This window comes from Nematocida homosporus (assembly GCF_024244095.1).
Source record: "Nematocida homosporus strain JUm1504 chromosome Unknown 4563, whole genome shotgun sequence".
Lineage (NCBI taxonomy): Eukaryota > Fungi > Microsporidia > Nematocida > Nematocida homosporus.
The window spans coordinates 1-15,619 of record NW_026250624.1 but is presented as its reverse complement, the minus strand read 5'-3'; the positions used below and the strand labels follow the sequence as shown (position 1 = coordinate 15,619).

The following is a 15,619-nucleotide window of genomic DNA, read 5'->3' as shown; positions in this document are numbered from 1 at the left end:
AGTCTTATTATGCGCATCAGGAATAACCCTAATTGGATACTCATTATGCTTCTGCCAAATATAAACGGCACCTTCACCACCACCAGAAACGAACAAACTATCTAAACAGGGATGCATACATAAGGCAGTCGCTTCCTTCTGATGACCCTTATGCGCAAACTCTTCTTTCATCGCCCGCAAGTTAAACATCTTAATCACCTGGTCCTTACCCCCTGATAGAATCGACTCGCCATCATTTGTCCATTTCAAGCACAGAATAGTATTCTTATGAATGTGCAAAGTAGTCTTCTCCTTCCCACGTGGATCCCAAAGCTTAATCAAATTATCCTTACCCCCACTAGCAATCAGTGCGTGTCTTTTATGCCACTGCGCCACCCGAACGTCCCAACCATGTCCCGTCAATGCTGCCTCCTCCTTAGTCTCCTGAAAGTCAAAGACCTTAATCGTTCCATCATCAGAAGCCGTACAGAATTTAGTCCCACGCGGTGAAAAGCTAATATCCCTAATTGCTTCCTTATGGGCCTCTAAAATCTGAATGTTATTCATGGAAGGCTGCCAATACTTAACTGTACCAGCATGATCTCCAGAGACTAAAAAGTCCCCATGAGGTGTCCAGCACATAGATCTTACGCCTGTATCATGGGCTTGTAAGATCGTTTCAAAGTTAAAGCTAAACCCATTCCAAAGGGTAAACTCACCTGTAGCTGCTCCGGAAATAAGTCTCTTCCCATTAGGAGCATACTTTACAGCATTAATAGGCGTTCTTACCTTATTGATACTAGTATGCGCTAAATTAACAGTTAAAGTATTAGATAATGAACAAGCACCCGTTACAGGGGGTACATAGATAGAATATAATGGATGTTTTTGTACTATCCCAAAACGACCTCCTAATTTATGTTTTAAAATCGGACCGTTATAATCAACATTACGTCTGGTAATGGCTTTACGCATACGTTTACCATCATAAACAACCTTAGTACCCCGGCCTTCATCCTCTTCCATCTTAAACTTTGCAACGCAATTTTCTTTAAATGACACTTCGAAGACAACAAGAAGATATCGCGCGACGTCTAGCGGTTAAAGATACAGCTTTAAAAACCAAACATATGTATGATATTCTTTCTACAGGTAAAATAGGTAATATAATAGGAGGTCACAGAGATTTAAAATATGAAGAATTTAAGTCACAAATAGATATTGGAACTTTAGATAAGACTTATAAGTTAAACTTAGGCGAAGGACCTTTTAAAGCAGCTTATACGCCTTCTGGAGATGCAGTTCTTTACTTTGGAGGTAATCAAGCTAACTTAATTGGAACGGCTGATCTGAATGTAACGGCTGAATTAAAAGTGGGTGATACGGTTCATGATGGGACTTTCTTGCACTCGGCTGGATACTTTGCTTTGGCCCAAACGGGTGGGTTATATATTTATCGCCGGGATGGAGTGGAGTTGCATGTTTTGCGTGAACACGTGGCAGTAAGACGTGTGTGTTTCTTGCAGGACCATTTCTTATTGTGCTCCTTATCCGAACATGGCCAGTTACGGTATCAAGATACAACGGTGGGTAAACTTGTTTCTGATATTAGTACTAAGGCTAGAGTACCTGTGCTAACTCATGATCGGACTAATGGCGTAGTATTTACTGGGAATAGAAATGGAGTAGTGAGCTTATGGAGTCCACGGACGTCTGAGGCATTGGCTAAAGTGCTTTGTCATCGGGGGAAGATTAGTAATATTAAGACGAGTGGGTGTGGCCAGTATATGTATACTACGGCTGGTTTAGAGTTGGCCTGTTGGGATATGAGGAATACTTTTAGCCCGGTCCAGAAGGTCTCTTTATTAGGACCGGCGGCCGATTTAGCCGTTAGTGATACGCGTAAAGTAGCTGTGGGCTTACGTGGAGTTGTGCATTTATTTGATAGTGAGGGAGTTAAGGAGATGGAGCATAGTTTAGGCCGGAATAAAGTTGGTGGGGTGACTTTTATGCCTTATGAGGACATACTAGCTATTGGAACTACGCAAGGGATTGAGAACATTGTTGTACCGGGAGCGGGTGCTTTGGAGTACCGACGTGATGAAAATCCCTGGGTATCACGTGCTGCTAAACGTGAAAGTGAAGTACGCCGAATGCTAGAAAAGATTCCAGGTGATATGATTTCACTTGATAGTGAGATTGCTACGGAAATGCGCGAAGTCTTTACTGAGGAGATAGTCCCGATGAAATTAGAAACACCAGCTGGAAAAGTCCGTCGGTTGATGCGCCGGCACTATGGATAAATCCCGGCCTAACTTAACTATTAAGCCATGGGCAATCTTAGAGTTTTGGCTTAATACTTACCCGATTAACTGGCACCAGTACTAATAAACCAACTTAATACAAGACTATATTATAATGTTAAATTGGGATTGGGTTGAGATGGTATTGGGTTTGGATTGGATTGGGTTAGATATGTAGCTGGTGTTAGTATTTGAAGCAAGGTCAAATGCTTGGACTAATAGTATATCTTAATGCTTGAAAAATGACATCATCTTATTTTATCTTAATACAATCTTAAACCAATGCTAGAAGATTTTGCCCTCATAACCAATAAACTGAACCCAATACTAACTCAATGCTAACTTAATACTAACTCAGTCCAATTGAGTCGGTCTTTTGAAAATTAACCTATCAAAACTGTCTCAGAAGTACTTTGGTCTTGATGTCCAACCAGATTGACTCTATTAAAGTTGCAAGACGTAATTAGCTGGCAAAACATTAGGTTGATCTTATGGGAGCTAAATAGTGGTCGTATTGGTTTGGTATTGGGTTAGTGTTGTGTCCCGGGGGAGGATAGAGACCTCTCATCCAAATATACTCAACGAAAGACAAATCATTATTCAGGCTGATGTCGGTTTTATTGATTAGAGGTTCGAGTTGAGGTTCAGGGGTGCGAGTCTGAGCCGTTTCTAGCTCTGATATAGTTCTGTGCGGATCTTTCATGTATCTCATGGAAGTCATAGAAAGTCCTTTATTAATCTTTGTCGTATATTTATCTCTGAAACTAGTGATAACAAGATTGAGATTTCTTTTGGAATATCTTAGCTTATCTAAAGTAATACGGAATAAATATCTACATTATATGTACTTACTCGTCTAAAAGTAGAGATATCTCGAGATCCTCATTAAAGATGTGTGGGGAATGGCACGGACACCACAGTTAGTATTGAATAGACATACTTAGAAAGTAAGTCTTTTTGATATTCTACTAATTTAGAGAATTTGCTTGGCTAAGACTAGAAGATCTTTGATATTGATATATTATAGTCTATAAATAAAATGTGAGATAGCAAATTACAAAATGAACAAAGGCATGAATAGATACTCTTTGAATGTTTATCAAGTAGTTTGCTTGGTTATTGGTTTGGGTTGTGTCTGGTGTAGTTCTGATAGGAAGTCAGATAAGATGTGGTTGTTTGGTATATTTAAAAGGATCCTGTTAAATCTAGATAGTAAAATGGCAACGGGTTGTGTTGAGATAACCAATGCAATAGACGAGCTGAAAGTCTTAAGCGAGAATCAAACAAAGCAAATAGATCAAATAAAGCAGTGCCAACAGAACCTTGAGAAAGAAGAACAAGAGGCTTCTGAGAACATGAACTCAACCCAAAGCGATTGCAGCTTCTCTGACAAATCAAAGAATCTAGTCGAACAAAAGAAGATTAACTTGATATCTCAACTAGTCAGAGAAGAAGTAGTACAGAAAAGTATTGATGTATTTATCCGGCAACTAAGTGAATGGTTAGATGAATGTAAGAATGGCCTGGCGTCAGAGATATTGCAAGCGACGGGCATAGATAAGATGGAAAAACTATTAGAACGACTAGAACAAATGAAGAGTCGCTTCATGCACATACGAAAACGACTCCTCGAATTAAAAAGAAGCGAAGTTGAAGATGAGCTAATCATAATAGGTGCCCGATGCGATTCCCATGAATTAAAACGCCGATTCGCTACGATCATGGTAACAGAACTAATGAAAATAAGACCTAATATTAATAGGTTAGACCGGAACTATCTAACTCAAGTTATGGAATCAAAGATAGATCAATTCTTGATAAATGATGAACCCAAAAGCCCCGACAACATATCTAGGATAATTGAAGAAGCGCTAGTTTGGCTTGATGGTAGGTCTAAAGAAATGGAAGTCAAAAGTGAAAGTGAAAGTGAACAGAAGCCCACTGGTTCAGAACCATCCAATTCAAGAACTCAATTAAGCAATCCCCAAACTAACGAATCTGGCATGGACGGCAAGCTTCATTCAGGTAGGAAGTCTGCTGACCAAGATTCTACGTCATCTTCTGATAGCGATATAATTCAACTATCCGAGTTGGATCAAAAGGATTGTACACTTAAGTTAGACCCAAAGCAAGAAAAGCTCCTTCATAAGTTTATAAGTCGCAGTGACCAGTACGTATTAGAAGATGAAACCCGCCCTGTTTGGAGAATGTTTGATATCAACGAAGATAATCAATCCAGAAAGTATGGACTATCTGGCATTGCGTTGCAAGGTAGAGATTGGGCTTTGCTGGACTTTGATTGGAAAGAAAGTGAAGTGATGAAGTTACTAGATGTCTTAAAGAAGTTCAGTAAATTCATACTCAATACGAAAAGTATCTGGCTACAGACTCCTTACAACTCTGCAGGTTGGTTGGTCCTATCCCAGCTTTTAACACTGTTCGAAAACCCTGAGTTGAGTGCTATGAAGAAACCTCTTGAGATTCTTATCTTTTTGCCGTATAGAACTTGCCCTTCTTTGGAGTCATCATTCAATGATGACAAGAAACGAGAGCAGTTCCGAAACCAGATTAAGGAGATCGAAGAGTCGCGATACATTATCAGCATGAGTATTCATGAACTCACATCAAATGTGCAGGAGTTCATTTGGCCACTAGCAACCCATTTATCAATGTCCGCAATAGGTATATTCCTCCCCCAAATGGACAAGATAGACTTTCTTAACGATGTCAACTGGATAGACCGATTCACCCTCAAATTAGAATTAGACTACCAAAAGGAGAATACTATTGTTAGTTTAGGAGCCAGGACCGCGAAAGGCAAAGATCTTCCAACTTGTGAATGCCTAACTATTAAGACTAACCTTTCAGTCCGAGACCAACCGTCTAACAGCCCCACAAAGATTTGTGTTACAGGCCTTACTGAATACCTTCAACCCAATTCTTTTGATGAGGATGGCAGGCCCTTAAACACTTTATTACAGGTGTCCCCTGACATTTCAACATCTCCATGATCATGAGTTGGATATGGCTCATTAGCCAACACCAACTCTATTAAAGACCTTCCTTGAGACGAGTATCGATGTGATTTGTTAAATAAATATGGTTGTGTGAGAGGATGACGTCATATTGAATTGTAGCGTAGATATATAAAACTAAATTGGTTGAATAAGATTGACTCTATTAAAGTTGCAAGGCGTAATTAGCTGGCAAAACATTAGGTTGATCTTTGGGTTGGGTTAGTAGTGGTCGTATTGGTTTGGTATTGGGTTGGTATTGAATAGACATACTTAGAAAGTAAGTCTTTTTGATATTCTACTAATTTAGAGAATTTGCTTGGCTACAACTAGAATATTTTTGATATTGATATACTATAGCCTATAAATAAAAATATAAGATAGCAAATTGTAAAATGAACAAAAGCATGAATAGATACTCTTTGAATGTTTATCAAGTAGTTTTCTTGGTTATTGGTTTGGGTTGTGTCTGGTGTAGTGCTGGTGAGGATTCAGATAAGATGGGGTTGTTTGATATATCTAAAAGGATCATGTTATATATAGATAGTCAAATGGCATTGGTTTATGATGAGATAACCAATGCAATAGACGAGCTGAAAGCCTTAAGGAATAAACGAGCAATGCGAATAGATATAATAAAGCTGGACCAACAGGACCGCATGAAACAAGAACAACAGCTTTATAAGGGCTTGAAGTCAATCCAAAGCAATCCCAGCTGCCTTGACAAATTAGAGGATGTGTTCGAACAGATGAAGATTAAGGCGATATCTGTACTAGTTAAAGAAGAATTAATACGGGAAAGTCTTGATATAGTTATCCAACAAATGGAACAATGGTTATTTGAATGCAAGAATGCCCCGATGTCAAAGGAATCGCGACGGGAGATCATAGGCAAGCTAGCAATTATAGTAAAGCAAATACACCAAATTGAGAAGAGTGACTTAAAGGGCCCACAAAATCAATTCCCCAATCCAAAAATAAGCAGAATTGAAAATGGTCTAATCGCAATAGGCGCCCGATGCGATTCCCATGAATTAAAACGCCGATTCGCTACGATCATGGTAACAGAACTAATGAAAATAAGACCTAATATTAATAGGTTAGACCGGAACTATCTAACTCAAGTTGGGGATTCAACGATAGATAAATTCTTGAAGTATGATGAACTCAAAAGCCTCGACAACATATCTAGGATAATTGAAGAAGCGCTAGTTTGGCTTGTTGATGGGCCTAAAAACATGGAAGTCAAAAGTGAAAGTGTAAGTGAACAGAAGCCCACTGGTTCAGAACCCTCTACTTCAAGAACTCAATCAAGCAATCCCCAAACTAACAAATCTGGCATGTGCGGTAAGCTTCATTCGGGTAGCAGATCTGCTGACCAAGATTCTACGTCATCTTTTAATGGATATGGGCTTAAACAGCCCGGGTTGGATCAACAGGGTTGTATACTAAGTTAGACTCAGAGCAAGAAATGCTTCTCTGGAAGTTTATAAGTAACAGAAGCAACTATGGATTCAAATCCACTCCTGTTTGGAGAATGTTTGATATCAACGAAGCTAATCAATCCAGAAAGTATGGACTATCTAGCACTTCGTTGCAAGATAAAGATATGTTTTCCCTGACTCTTGATTGGGAAGAAAGTGAACTGACGGAGTTACTAGATGTCTTAAAAGAAGTTCAGTAAATTGATACTCAATGTGGAAAGTGTTGAGATATCGAATCCTCGCGGCCCTGCTGGTTTATTAATCCTAGCCCAGCTCTTAACACTGTTCGAAAACCCAAAGCTGAATGCTACGAAGAAACCTCTTGAGATTCTTATCACTTTGCCGGGCATAACTTGCCCTTCTTTGGAGTCATCATTCAACAATGTTGATTTGCAGAGCCAGAACCGCGAAAGGCAAAGATCTCCCAACTTGTGAATGCCTAGTTATTGATACTAACCTTCCAAAACGCAAACGACCGCCTATCAGTCGCCTAAAGATTTATGTTATAGGCCTTACTGAATACCTTAAATCCAATTCTTTTAATAAGGATGGCAAGCTCTTAGACACTTCATTAGAGGTGTCCGATGGCATTTTAGTATTTCCATGGCCATGAGTTGGATATGGTTCATTGGCCAACACCGACTCTATTAAAGACATTCCTTGAGACGAGTATCGATGTGATTTGTTAAATAAATATGGTTGTGTGAGAAGATGACGTCATATTGAATTGTAGGGTAGATATGTAAAACTAAATTAATCGAATCAGATTGGGTTAGTATTGGGTTGGTATAGCTTAAGTTCTCTTTATCGTACGTCATTTTGAGATAGTCTGTAAACTCATATTAGTATCAATACTAACCCAATTCAAGATAATTGTGATTTCTAATTCAAGGTTTAATCGCGTTCGTTGCGATCACTACCAGGCCGATAAACATTACAGCACTACACTCCTGTAGATAACTCACTTTGAAGTGGAGGCCGGCGAGAACACCACACTAATTAAGTATCTCTAACCTAAGTTGACGCCCATCTAATCCTAACTAATACCAACTAAATACCAACTAAATCCTAACTAAATCTCAACGAAGTACTAGATGTTCATTTTATTTAAAACCATCCAATAATTAACCCAATCCAATTTCAGTAGAGTTGTAATCCTTTTTAAGATTATGTTAAGTAACTCACTATCAAGATAAGATTGCATCAACTCATATCAGTTCATCTCATCTCAAACCCGGATCAACTCAATTCATTACTAACCAAATTGACTTAGACATCTTCAGCTGCCACTACTGGCTTAAAAACCAGCATATGCCCAACACTAAGCATCAGACCAATACTCAGTGTAAAGAAAAGAGAGACTAAGGTCCAAGGCATCAAAATAAGAAAGAGTACCGGAACAACCACAGCCGCCAAGTAAAGATGTTCGCGCTTAAAGTTGTTCCCAAAGATAATCACCTCCTCTCCCTCACACTTAGTAATCATATAAAGCATAGCCCCACTAAACACCGCCGGTATAATCAAGATAGGATGCATAATCAAGTATAAGCAGATTACCACTCCAAAGATAAGCAAATAATTACCAAACATATTCCCATAGTTAATCACAATCCGAGATTTAGCACATTCAAGATTCTCTGGCAAAGAAGCACCATTAAAGCTCAAGAAGTCCTTAATGGAAACCTTTTTCTCAGCCTTTTCTTTAAGATAGTACGTCAACTCAGAACTCAGCTTAGACTGCATGTAAATACAACCAAACAAAATAAAAACAGACTTATAACTCCAGCCATCTCTTGTTTCATTCTATTGGTCCATTAACCAAGTACTCCTTTTCTCTCCTTTCCCCTAAAACCAGTCCAACTGCCAATAACAGCACTCATCTCCACTGATTGAATGAGTATCCAGTTAAGATATCACCAATACATATCTTATCTCAAATTAATACACATCTTATTTCAAAATAATACATATCTTATCTCAAAATAATACATATCTTATCATATCACATACTTATCACATACGTATTTTATCACATACTTATCACATCATATCTCAACTCAACTCAACTCAATACTAACTCACTTGTATCTTAATATAACACCCATTTATTATAACTCCAAACTAACTCAACTCAACTCAACCCAATTCAACCCAACTCAACTTAAACACAACCTAACTTAATCTCTAATTGAGGTAGATAGAGTTAAGTTAAGTTAAGTATTTAGTTGATATCTACATCTATTCATAACTTAACAAAGACTTAATAAAGACATAATAAAGACATAATAAAGACTTAACTATCCTAGTACAACACCAAAACTTAACTAAATACTTAACTAAATCTTTATCTAATACTTCATAACACCCAAACCATATCTAATCTAATTCAAAACACAACTTAACACAACCCAAATCTAATCTAAAGCAAATAACAATCTAAACCCAATCTAATCTTAACACAATCTAATCTAAAGCAAATAACAAACTTAACTTAATCCCTCTTGCCATCGTCTCACTAGCCGTTTCCAATACTCCATATCTAACTCCTCCATTGGCTCAGCTTCATTTTGCATTAGAATGGCATCTTTCAACAACTTATAAGACCCTAAGAACTCTAAAGCTATCTCCTCAGCAAAAGAAGGCTTAACGGCTGATTTAGACCCATTGGCCTCACCAGCTGCTTTAGGCTCACAAACTAAATAATGAACTAAACGATACCGTCTATCTCGGTTATAGTAGATAAAACGAAAAAGAGAAGGAGTATCTTTGGTTCTTTCAATCACAGCTTTGAAATTAGCTTCATGAAAGACATCAGCTGGCACACAGTAAGTCTTGCCATCACTAATAAATCCATCTAAAGCATCAACTAAGAAAAGGTCACCAGGACTTGGAGAAATTCCAGCAGCCGTATCGTATCTAATTGAGTCTATTTTGGTTTCGATTTTTTGGAAGATATCTAGCACTGAAGAAGTACTTAGAGGGAACTTACTACGTGTTAGCCGGAGAACCCTCATAAAAATAAACCCATTGCGATATATATATGTTGGTTGTTAAATAGTGTCTAGGGTCATGGTTGCAGTTGTGGTTGGCGGGTTTGTAGCTCAGCGGTAGAGCATTCGACTGCAGATCGGAATGTCCCGGGTTCAAGTCCCGGCGAGCCCTTTTTTTCATTATGACGTCAGAGGAGATACTGTGGCAAGAATGTGTTGCTTGCTTTGCCGGGATAGAGAGGTTGTCCGGGCGTAAGGAGATTATTTTGGCCCTTAGTTCGTTTTTTGGCCGGTTAAAGAGATATGATTTAGAGGTTGCTTTGTACTTAGCGATTGCCCGGATTAGTTCGGAATCGGCGGGGATAGAAATGAATACGGGTGAATTCATTCTCTTGCGGGCCTTAAGTATGTTTAGTGCTAGTCCGGTTGAGTCCTTAAGGGAAAAGGCTAAATCAGCTGGAGATATCTCGGTGGTTGTTAAAGCCCGGAAAGGATTAAGACTGGCCTTTGGGCCGAAGACCAAGAAGTTAACTTTAGCCGGGGTGTTCAATCGGTTGCAGGGTATTGCTAGAATTACAGGTAAGGAGGCTGCTAAGCGGAAGACTGAAGAAATTGCCGTCTTACTAAGTGAGTGCCAAAGTGATGATGAGATTAAGTATCTGATCAGGTTAGTAGATGGTAAACTTAAAATTGGTATATCAACTCAAACAGCCTTGTGTGCCTTAGGACATTGTATGGCTAATAGCAATAGGATCGGGTTGGGTAGGGATGGTGATGGTGATGGTGAGGTGGATAAAGATAAGAAGGTAAGTGGTGATATAGATAAGGATAAGAATAAGGATGGTGATATGGATAAGGATGGTGATATAGATAAGGATGGTGATATGGATAAGAATGGCGAGGTAGGTAGTACTAATGAAGTGGGTGGTAGTAAGGTGGGGGGTGAGGAGATAGAGTGGCGAGTGGACGAAGAAGAGGCTATGGAGAAGGTCAAACAAGCATACGCCCAGTTGCCTTCTTTTAGTAGGATAGTAGAGGTACTGTTTGCACAGGGGTTAGGGGGGTTGGATAGTTCTTTGGTTACACCGGGGTATCCTTTGCGGCCAATGTTGGCTTTGGCTGAGAAAGGGCCTGATTTGGCTTTGGCTCGGTTTAAAGAGGGGTCTTTTGTAGCTGAGTATAAATATGATGGCGAGCGGATTCAGATTCATTCGGTTAAGCAGGAGATTAAGTTGTTCAGTCGGGGGCTGGAGTTAATAACTGAAAGGTATGCGGCGGTGATTGCTTATTTAAAGAAGGCCTATCCGGGGCCGTGTGATTATATTTTGGACGGGGAAGTAGTGGCATATGATCGAGTGCAAGATAAGACTTTGAGTTTTCAAATGCTATCTAATCGGAAGAGAAAACTAACGGAAGAGAACAAAGAGAAGGAAGAAGCAGATGTAGCTCTGTTTCTTTTTGATATTATCTTTTTTGATCAGCCGCTTATCAAATTACCACTTTTGGAAAGAAAGGCTCAATTAGCTAAACATTTCCAACCTGTTCCAGGAGAAGTATTTCTAGTGACTGCTGAAGTCTTACAAGCTACGGATATTGATAGGATGAATACTTTATTTAGTCAAGCCCTTCTCTTTGGTTGTGAAGGTTTAATGCTTAAAAGTACGGGCAGCACATCTACTTATGAGCCATCTAAACGCAGTCAGAAATGGGTTAAGCTAAAGTCCGATTATATTCAAGGCATGCACGATACTTTTGATTTGATTGTAGTTGGGGCCTATGCCGGCAAAGGCAAAAGAACGGGAGTGCATGGCGGGTTCTTACTAGGCTGTCTTAATGAAGAGGGCGAAGTTCAGACCCTTACTAAGATAGGAACTGGTTTCTCAGAAGCCTTCCTCCAAGCGGCTAGTACCGAGCTAGAAGCGTATAAATCTTCCACTCCTACCGCTGATATTTCCGGGCCACCCCAGCCTGATATTTGGTTTAAGCCGCAGATTATTTGGGAAGTAGCCGCCGCTAGTATTTCTCTTTCCCCCAAGTACACTGCCGCCAAAAACTCACCAGAGCTGCCAGAAGGCAAAGGTCTTTCCCTAAGATTTCCCCGCTTCATCCGTAAACGAGAAGACAAACCAATTGAAGCAGCCACAACTTCCGCCCAAATCCTAGACCAGTTCTTAGCCAGTACATCTGCCTAAGCAATAATTAAATGATTATCTACTAACTCAATATCTACTAATTCAACATCTACTTATTCAACATCTACTAATTCAATATCTACTAATTCAATATCTACTAACCCAATTGGTTATCTTAATGAATTTAACATTGACATCTAATTACTAACTTAACTAATCTAATCTAAACTTAATCCAACCTAATTTAAACTTAACTAATCTAAACCCAACACAACCTAAACCAAACCAAACACAACACAACCCAAACTTAACTTAACCCAAACCCAATACAATCTAACCTAAACTAAATCTTATCTTTAATTTAAAATTGTGAAATCAATCAACCTTATCAATACCGGCTATAAAACAGCCCAACATAAAACAACCCAATATAACACAACCCAACAACCCAATCAACCCAAACTTCACCCACACCTAACCCTCATCTAACCTATCCCTAATCGCTCAATAAATGCATTTTTGTTTTGAAAAACTCATGCATATTGGAGCACATCCTTCGGCCCATTCGGCTGCAATTGAAAATGACGAATTGATTGCATATGTTAAAGGAGAGCGTTATCTATATACTCGTTGTACTTTCACTTCTGCCCCAGAAAAGAAAGCTGATTTAAAGAAAACAGGCGTTCCTTTTGTCGTATCAGTCACTCCTCTGCCAGCCATATCTCTTGATGAAGCCGTCAAGACTCCTACTGCCCATCGTTGCACTTCTTGCCAGGCTTATATCAATCCTTATTGTGAAGTCATTCCGCCTGGTTATAAATGGCGTTGTTCTATTTGTAAGAGTCTTAATGACGTAAGTTCTCCCCTTCATTCTTATGGGGCCTCTTTAAGAGTCTTTAGTCCCAATGAAAATGCTGAGAATAATCGTAGTGCTTGTGGTGATCCCTTACTGACCTATGATGTTATTGAGTTTCCTTCTAGCTTAGAAAGAGCTACCCCACCTCCTCCCGTCTTTGTCTTTGCTATTGAAGCTACAGTTGAAGCAATTGAAAGGGGAGCACTGGCAGCTTTAGTTGATGAAATACCAGAGGCTTTAGCAGCTATTGAAGACCCACACCATCGGGCAGAACTAGCCATCCTTTTCTTTGGCCAGTCAGTGCAAGTCTTAAGATTAAATCAAGATAAACCGGTTCTTGATACGATTAATGAAATAGATGGGACTCTACCTATGCTTATGGACTCAGAATACGTTGTTTCTCTTAAAACAGTTAAGGATAGACTGCCTGAACTCTTAACTGAAGCTGAGAAGATGATTTTACATACGGAAAGAGAAGTACCTAGTAATTTTGGACTAGTACTTAAAGTAGCTAGTCATATTCTACACCGAGGAGGACATGTTCAGGCTTTTATCTCTTCTGCCCCAGCAGTTAAGGAATGTGCTGTTCCAGCTGGTGCTTGTTTAGGTACGAAACTGAACTATTACGACCGATTGACTGAGCAATTACTAGCCCGGAGTGTTTCTGTCTCTTTGTTTATTCTAGCTAGTAAGACAGTTGAAGCTCCGGCTTTACTATCAGTAGTAGAAAGTACTGGAGGTGATTTAAGGTACTACCCGGCCTTCTTAGGCAATCATGAACCGGATCGAGAGAGTTTACATCGGGATTTAGTCCAGCACTTAGGCAGTTGTAGTGGCTCGCATACTTACTGCCGGGTAAGGTCTTCAGAAGGAGTGACAATTCGTAAGTACTGGGGAGTGGTTGTTCAGGACTCAGGACTGATTAAACTACCCTTACTAAGACGAGGGAAGACTTTCTCTTTTGAAGCAGATTATGATACGGACTTGGTTTTGAAAGGTATTTCCTTTCAAGTAGCAGTGATTTATAATAGTGTAGCTGGGGAAAGGACTGTGCGTGTACTTAACTTTACAGTCGAGTTAGGACCAACGGGAATAGATCCTCAAGCTACAGTTCATGCTATTGCTTTACAGGCTCTAGATAAGGAGTGTGCGACTCGAGGGGCAGGTGCTCAATGTGCAGCTACCTTAGCAGCTAGTGCAATTATGAAGATTGGAGTGGATGGAGCTATGGGAGCTTTTCCCCGGCTAGTTTACGGCCTGGTGAAGAACAAAGTGTTTAAAGGTGTTTCACCGGATTTAAGAGCAGTACTCTGGCATGGGATTCGTACTTTACCCGTCTCAGTAGTTGATGCAATTATCTATCCTATTCTAGTGCGGATAGATGAAGAAGTAGCCGGTTTGGATGAAGAAGGCGAGGAAGGTATAGCATTGCCCTACCCCTTACGACTTTCAGCAACTGTAATTGGTACGGATGGGACTTATTTACTTGATGCCGGGATAGTGGCCTATACATTTACTGGTGAGAGTTCTGGGTACCAGGTTTGTGGTGGAATGGAAGGCCGAGTGGTTTTACCAGAAGATGAAGACCATGCTCGAGTCCGGGCAATTTTAGAACATATGGTTAGTGGCCGAGTAGTTGATCCAACTGTTTATTCAGTTCATCAACAAGGACATGCTTTCTTACTAGAAGGTTTTCAAGCTATGTTACTAGAGGACGGTCCCTCTAGCTTATCTGGATCTCTGGCTGATTTCTCGCGTAAGTTACTATCAGCTGGATATGCTAAATAACAAATAAACACTATTAGGTAAGTATTTAGTTGAGTTAAGTTAGGTTTGGTTTGGAGTGGGTTAGGTTTGAGTTAAGTTAGGATTGAGTGGGTTGAGTTAGGATTGAGTGGGTTTGAGTTGAGCTGAGTTGAGTTGGTATGGTATTAGGTAAGTATTGAGTGGGTATTAGATAAGTATTAAGTTAGGTTGGTATTAAGTTAGGATTGTAGTGGGTATTATGAGAGATGTAGTCTGGTATTATGTTTGCCAACCAAATGCCCAACTCAATGCTAACCCAACCCAATACCCACTACTACAATCCAGGCCATACTACTACCATACGATAGTTTATAATCTGTCTTAAAGCATGTTAAGATAACTTTGGCCTTCTACAATCAGTACTAATTCAATCTAAATATTGTTCTAATCCTAATATAACCGTATAACAAACTAAATAGATAGTCTTTTGGATGTTTATTTACCAGTCGGAATGAAATAGTCGAATTCGGTCTCAAGAACAAAACGGACGTCATCTTCTGAGATAGCTTTATTGCCTTTGTGCTTGGCTAGAAGAGATGCTCTAGTTAAGATATCATTGATATACTTTTCAGTAAATTGTGAAATCATTGTAACTGCTGTTTTATCTATCTTTTCTTCTTTATCTATTAGGGCTAGAGTGTCTATTAGCTTACTATTTGGAATGAGTTGTGCACGATCTTCCATTGAATGTGAAAATTTAAAATGGGTTAGTATTGAGTTGGTGTTTGGTTGGTATTGAGTTGGTGTTGAGTTGGTATTGAGTTGGTATTCTTATATTATATTATATTCTTATCTTATATTCTTTTCTTATCTTGTCTTATAAAGCAAGTAATCTGGTATATATCAATAAACAAGCCTAGAAAGAACAAAAAGCATTACACATCATATACTAACTCAATAACTCAATACGAACCCAATACTAACTCAATACTATAATAAACACCTAGTATTAACTAGTTTACATAAGCATAAGACACTTAGCCATTACATTACATTACAACATATTTATTGAATAGTAACTCTGTACAACCTAAACTCAAACCTAACTCAAACTT

General features: G+C 39.2%; 9 protein-coding genes across 9 annotated transcripts; 5 read left to right on the top strand and 4 right to left on the bottom strand.

The window, feature by feature from the left end:
- Window positions 1-1,005, bottom strand: NEHOM01_2289 (polyadenylation factor subunit 2; the record flags this gene model as incomplete). Its single annotated transcript, XM_051491167.1, has 1 exon — window positions 1-1,005. A coding segment is annotated over one exon (1,005 nt), but the record flags the coding sequence as incomplete, so codon positions are not given.
- Window positions 1,006-1,034: 29 nt separating this feature from the next.
- Window positions 1,035-2,282, top strand: NEHOM01_2288 (U3 small nucleolar RNA-associated protein 7; the record flags this gene model as incomplete). Its single annotated transcript, XM_051491166.1, has 1 exon — window positions 1,035-2,282. The coding sequence occupies one exon, from the start codon at window positions 1,035-1,037 to the stop codon at window positions 2,280-2,282; it is 1,248 nt and encodes a 415-aa protein (XP_051347126.1).
- A 1,073-nt stretch (window positions 2,283-3,355) lies between these two features.
- Window positions 3,356-5,293, top strand: NEHOM01_2287 (uncharacterized protein; the record flags this gene model as incomplete). Its single annotated transcript, XM_051491165.1, has 1 exon — window positions 3,356-5,293. One exon carries the CDS (start codon window positions 3,356-3,358, stop codon window positions 5,291-5,293), a length of 1,938 nt encoding a protein of 645 aa, XP_051347125.1.
- A 410-nt stretch (window positions 5,294-5,703) lies between these two features.
- Window positions 5,704-6,753, top strand: NEHOM01_2286 (uncharacterized protein; the record flags this gene model as incomplete). The annotated part of the gene is made up of 1 exon (XM_051491164.1): window positions 5,704-6,753. The coding sequence occupies one exon, from the start codon at window positions 5,704-5,706 to the stop codon at window positions 6,751-6,753; it is 1,050 nt and encodes a 349-aa protein (XP_051347124.1).
- A 1,296-nt stretch (window positions 6,754-8,049) lies between these two features.
- Window positions 8,050-8,523, bottom strand: NEHOM01_2285 (PRA1 family protein 1; the record flags this gene model as incomplete). Its single annotated transcript, XM_051491163.1, has 1 exon — window positions 8,050-8,523. One exon carries the CDS (start codon window positions 8,521-8,523, stop codon window positions 8,050-8,052), a length of 474 nt encoding a protein of 157 aa, XP_051347123.1.
- Window positions 8,524-9,266: 743 nt separating this feature from the next.
- Window positions 9,267-9,794, bottom strand: NEHOM01_2284 (uncharacterized protein; the record flags this gene model as incomplete). Its single annotated transcript, XM_051491162.1, has 1 exon — window positions 9,267-9,794. One exon carries the CDS (start codon window positions 9,792-9,794, stop codon window positions 9,267-9,269), a length of 528 nt encoding a protein of 175 aa, XP_051347122.1.
- A 158-nt stretch (window positions 9,795-9,952) lies between these two features.
- On the top strand, window positions 9,953-11,962 carry NEHOM01_2283 (DNA ligase 1; the record flags this gene model as incomplete). Its single annotated transcript, XM_051491161.1, has 1 exon — window positions 9,953-11,962. One exon carries the CDS (start codon window positions 9,953-9,955, stop codon window positions 11,960-11,962), a length of 2,010 nt encoding a protein of 669 aa, XP_051347121.1.
- Window positions 11,963-12,437: 475 nt separating this feature from the next.
- NEHOM01_2282 (protein transport protein SEC24) lies at window positions 12,438-14,546 on the top strand (the record flags this gene model as incomplete). Its single annotated transcript, XM_051491160.1, has 1 exon — window positions 12,438-14,546. One exon carries the CDS (start codon window positions 12,438-12,440, stop codon window positions 14,544-14,546), a length of 2,109 nt encoding a protein of 702 aa, XP_051347120.1.
- A 453-nt stretch (window positions 14,547-14,999) lies between these two features.
- On the bottom strand, window positions 15,000-15,248 carry NEHOM01_2281 (transcription initiation factor TFIID subunit 12; the record flags this gene model as incomplete). The annotated part of the gene is made up of 1 exon (XM_051491159.1): window positions 15,000-15,248. One exon carries the CDS (start codon window positions 15,246-15,248, stop codon window positions 15,000-15,002), a length of 249 nt encoding a protein of 82 aa, XP_051347119.1.
- Window positions 15,249-15,619: the final 371 nt, after the last annotated feature.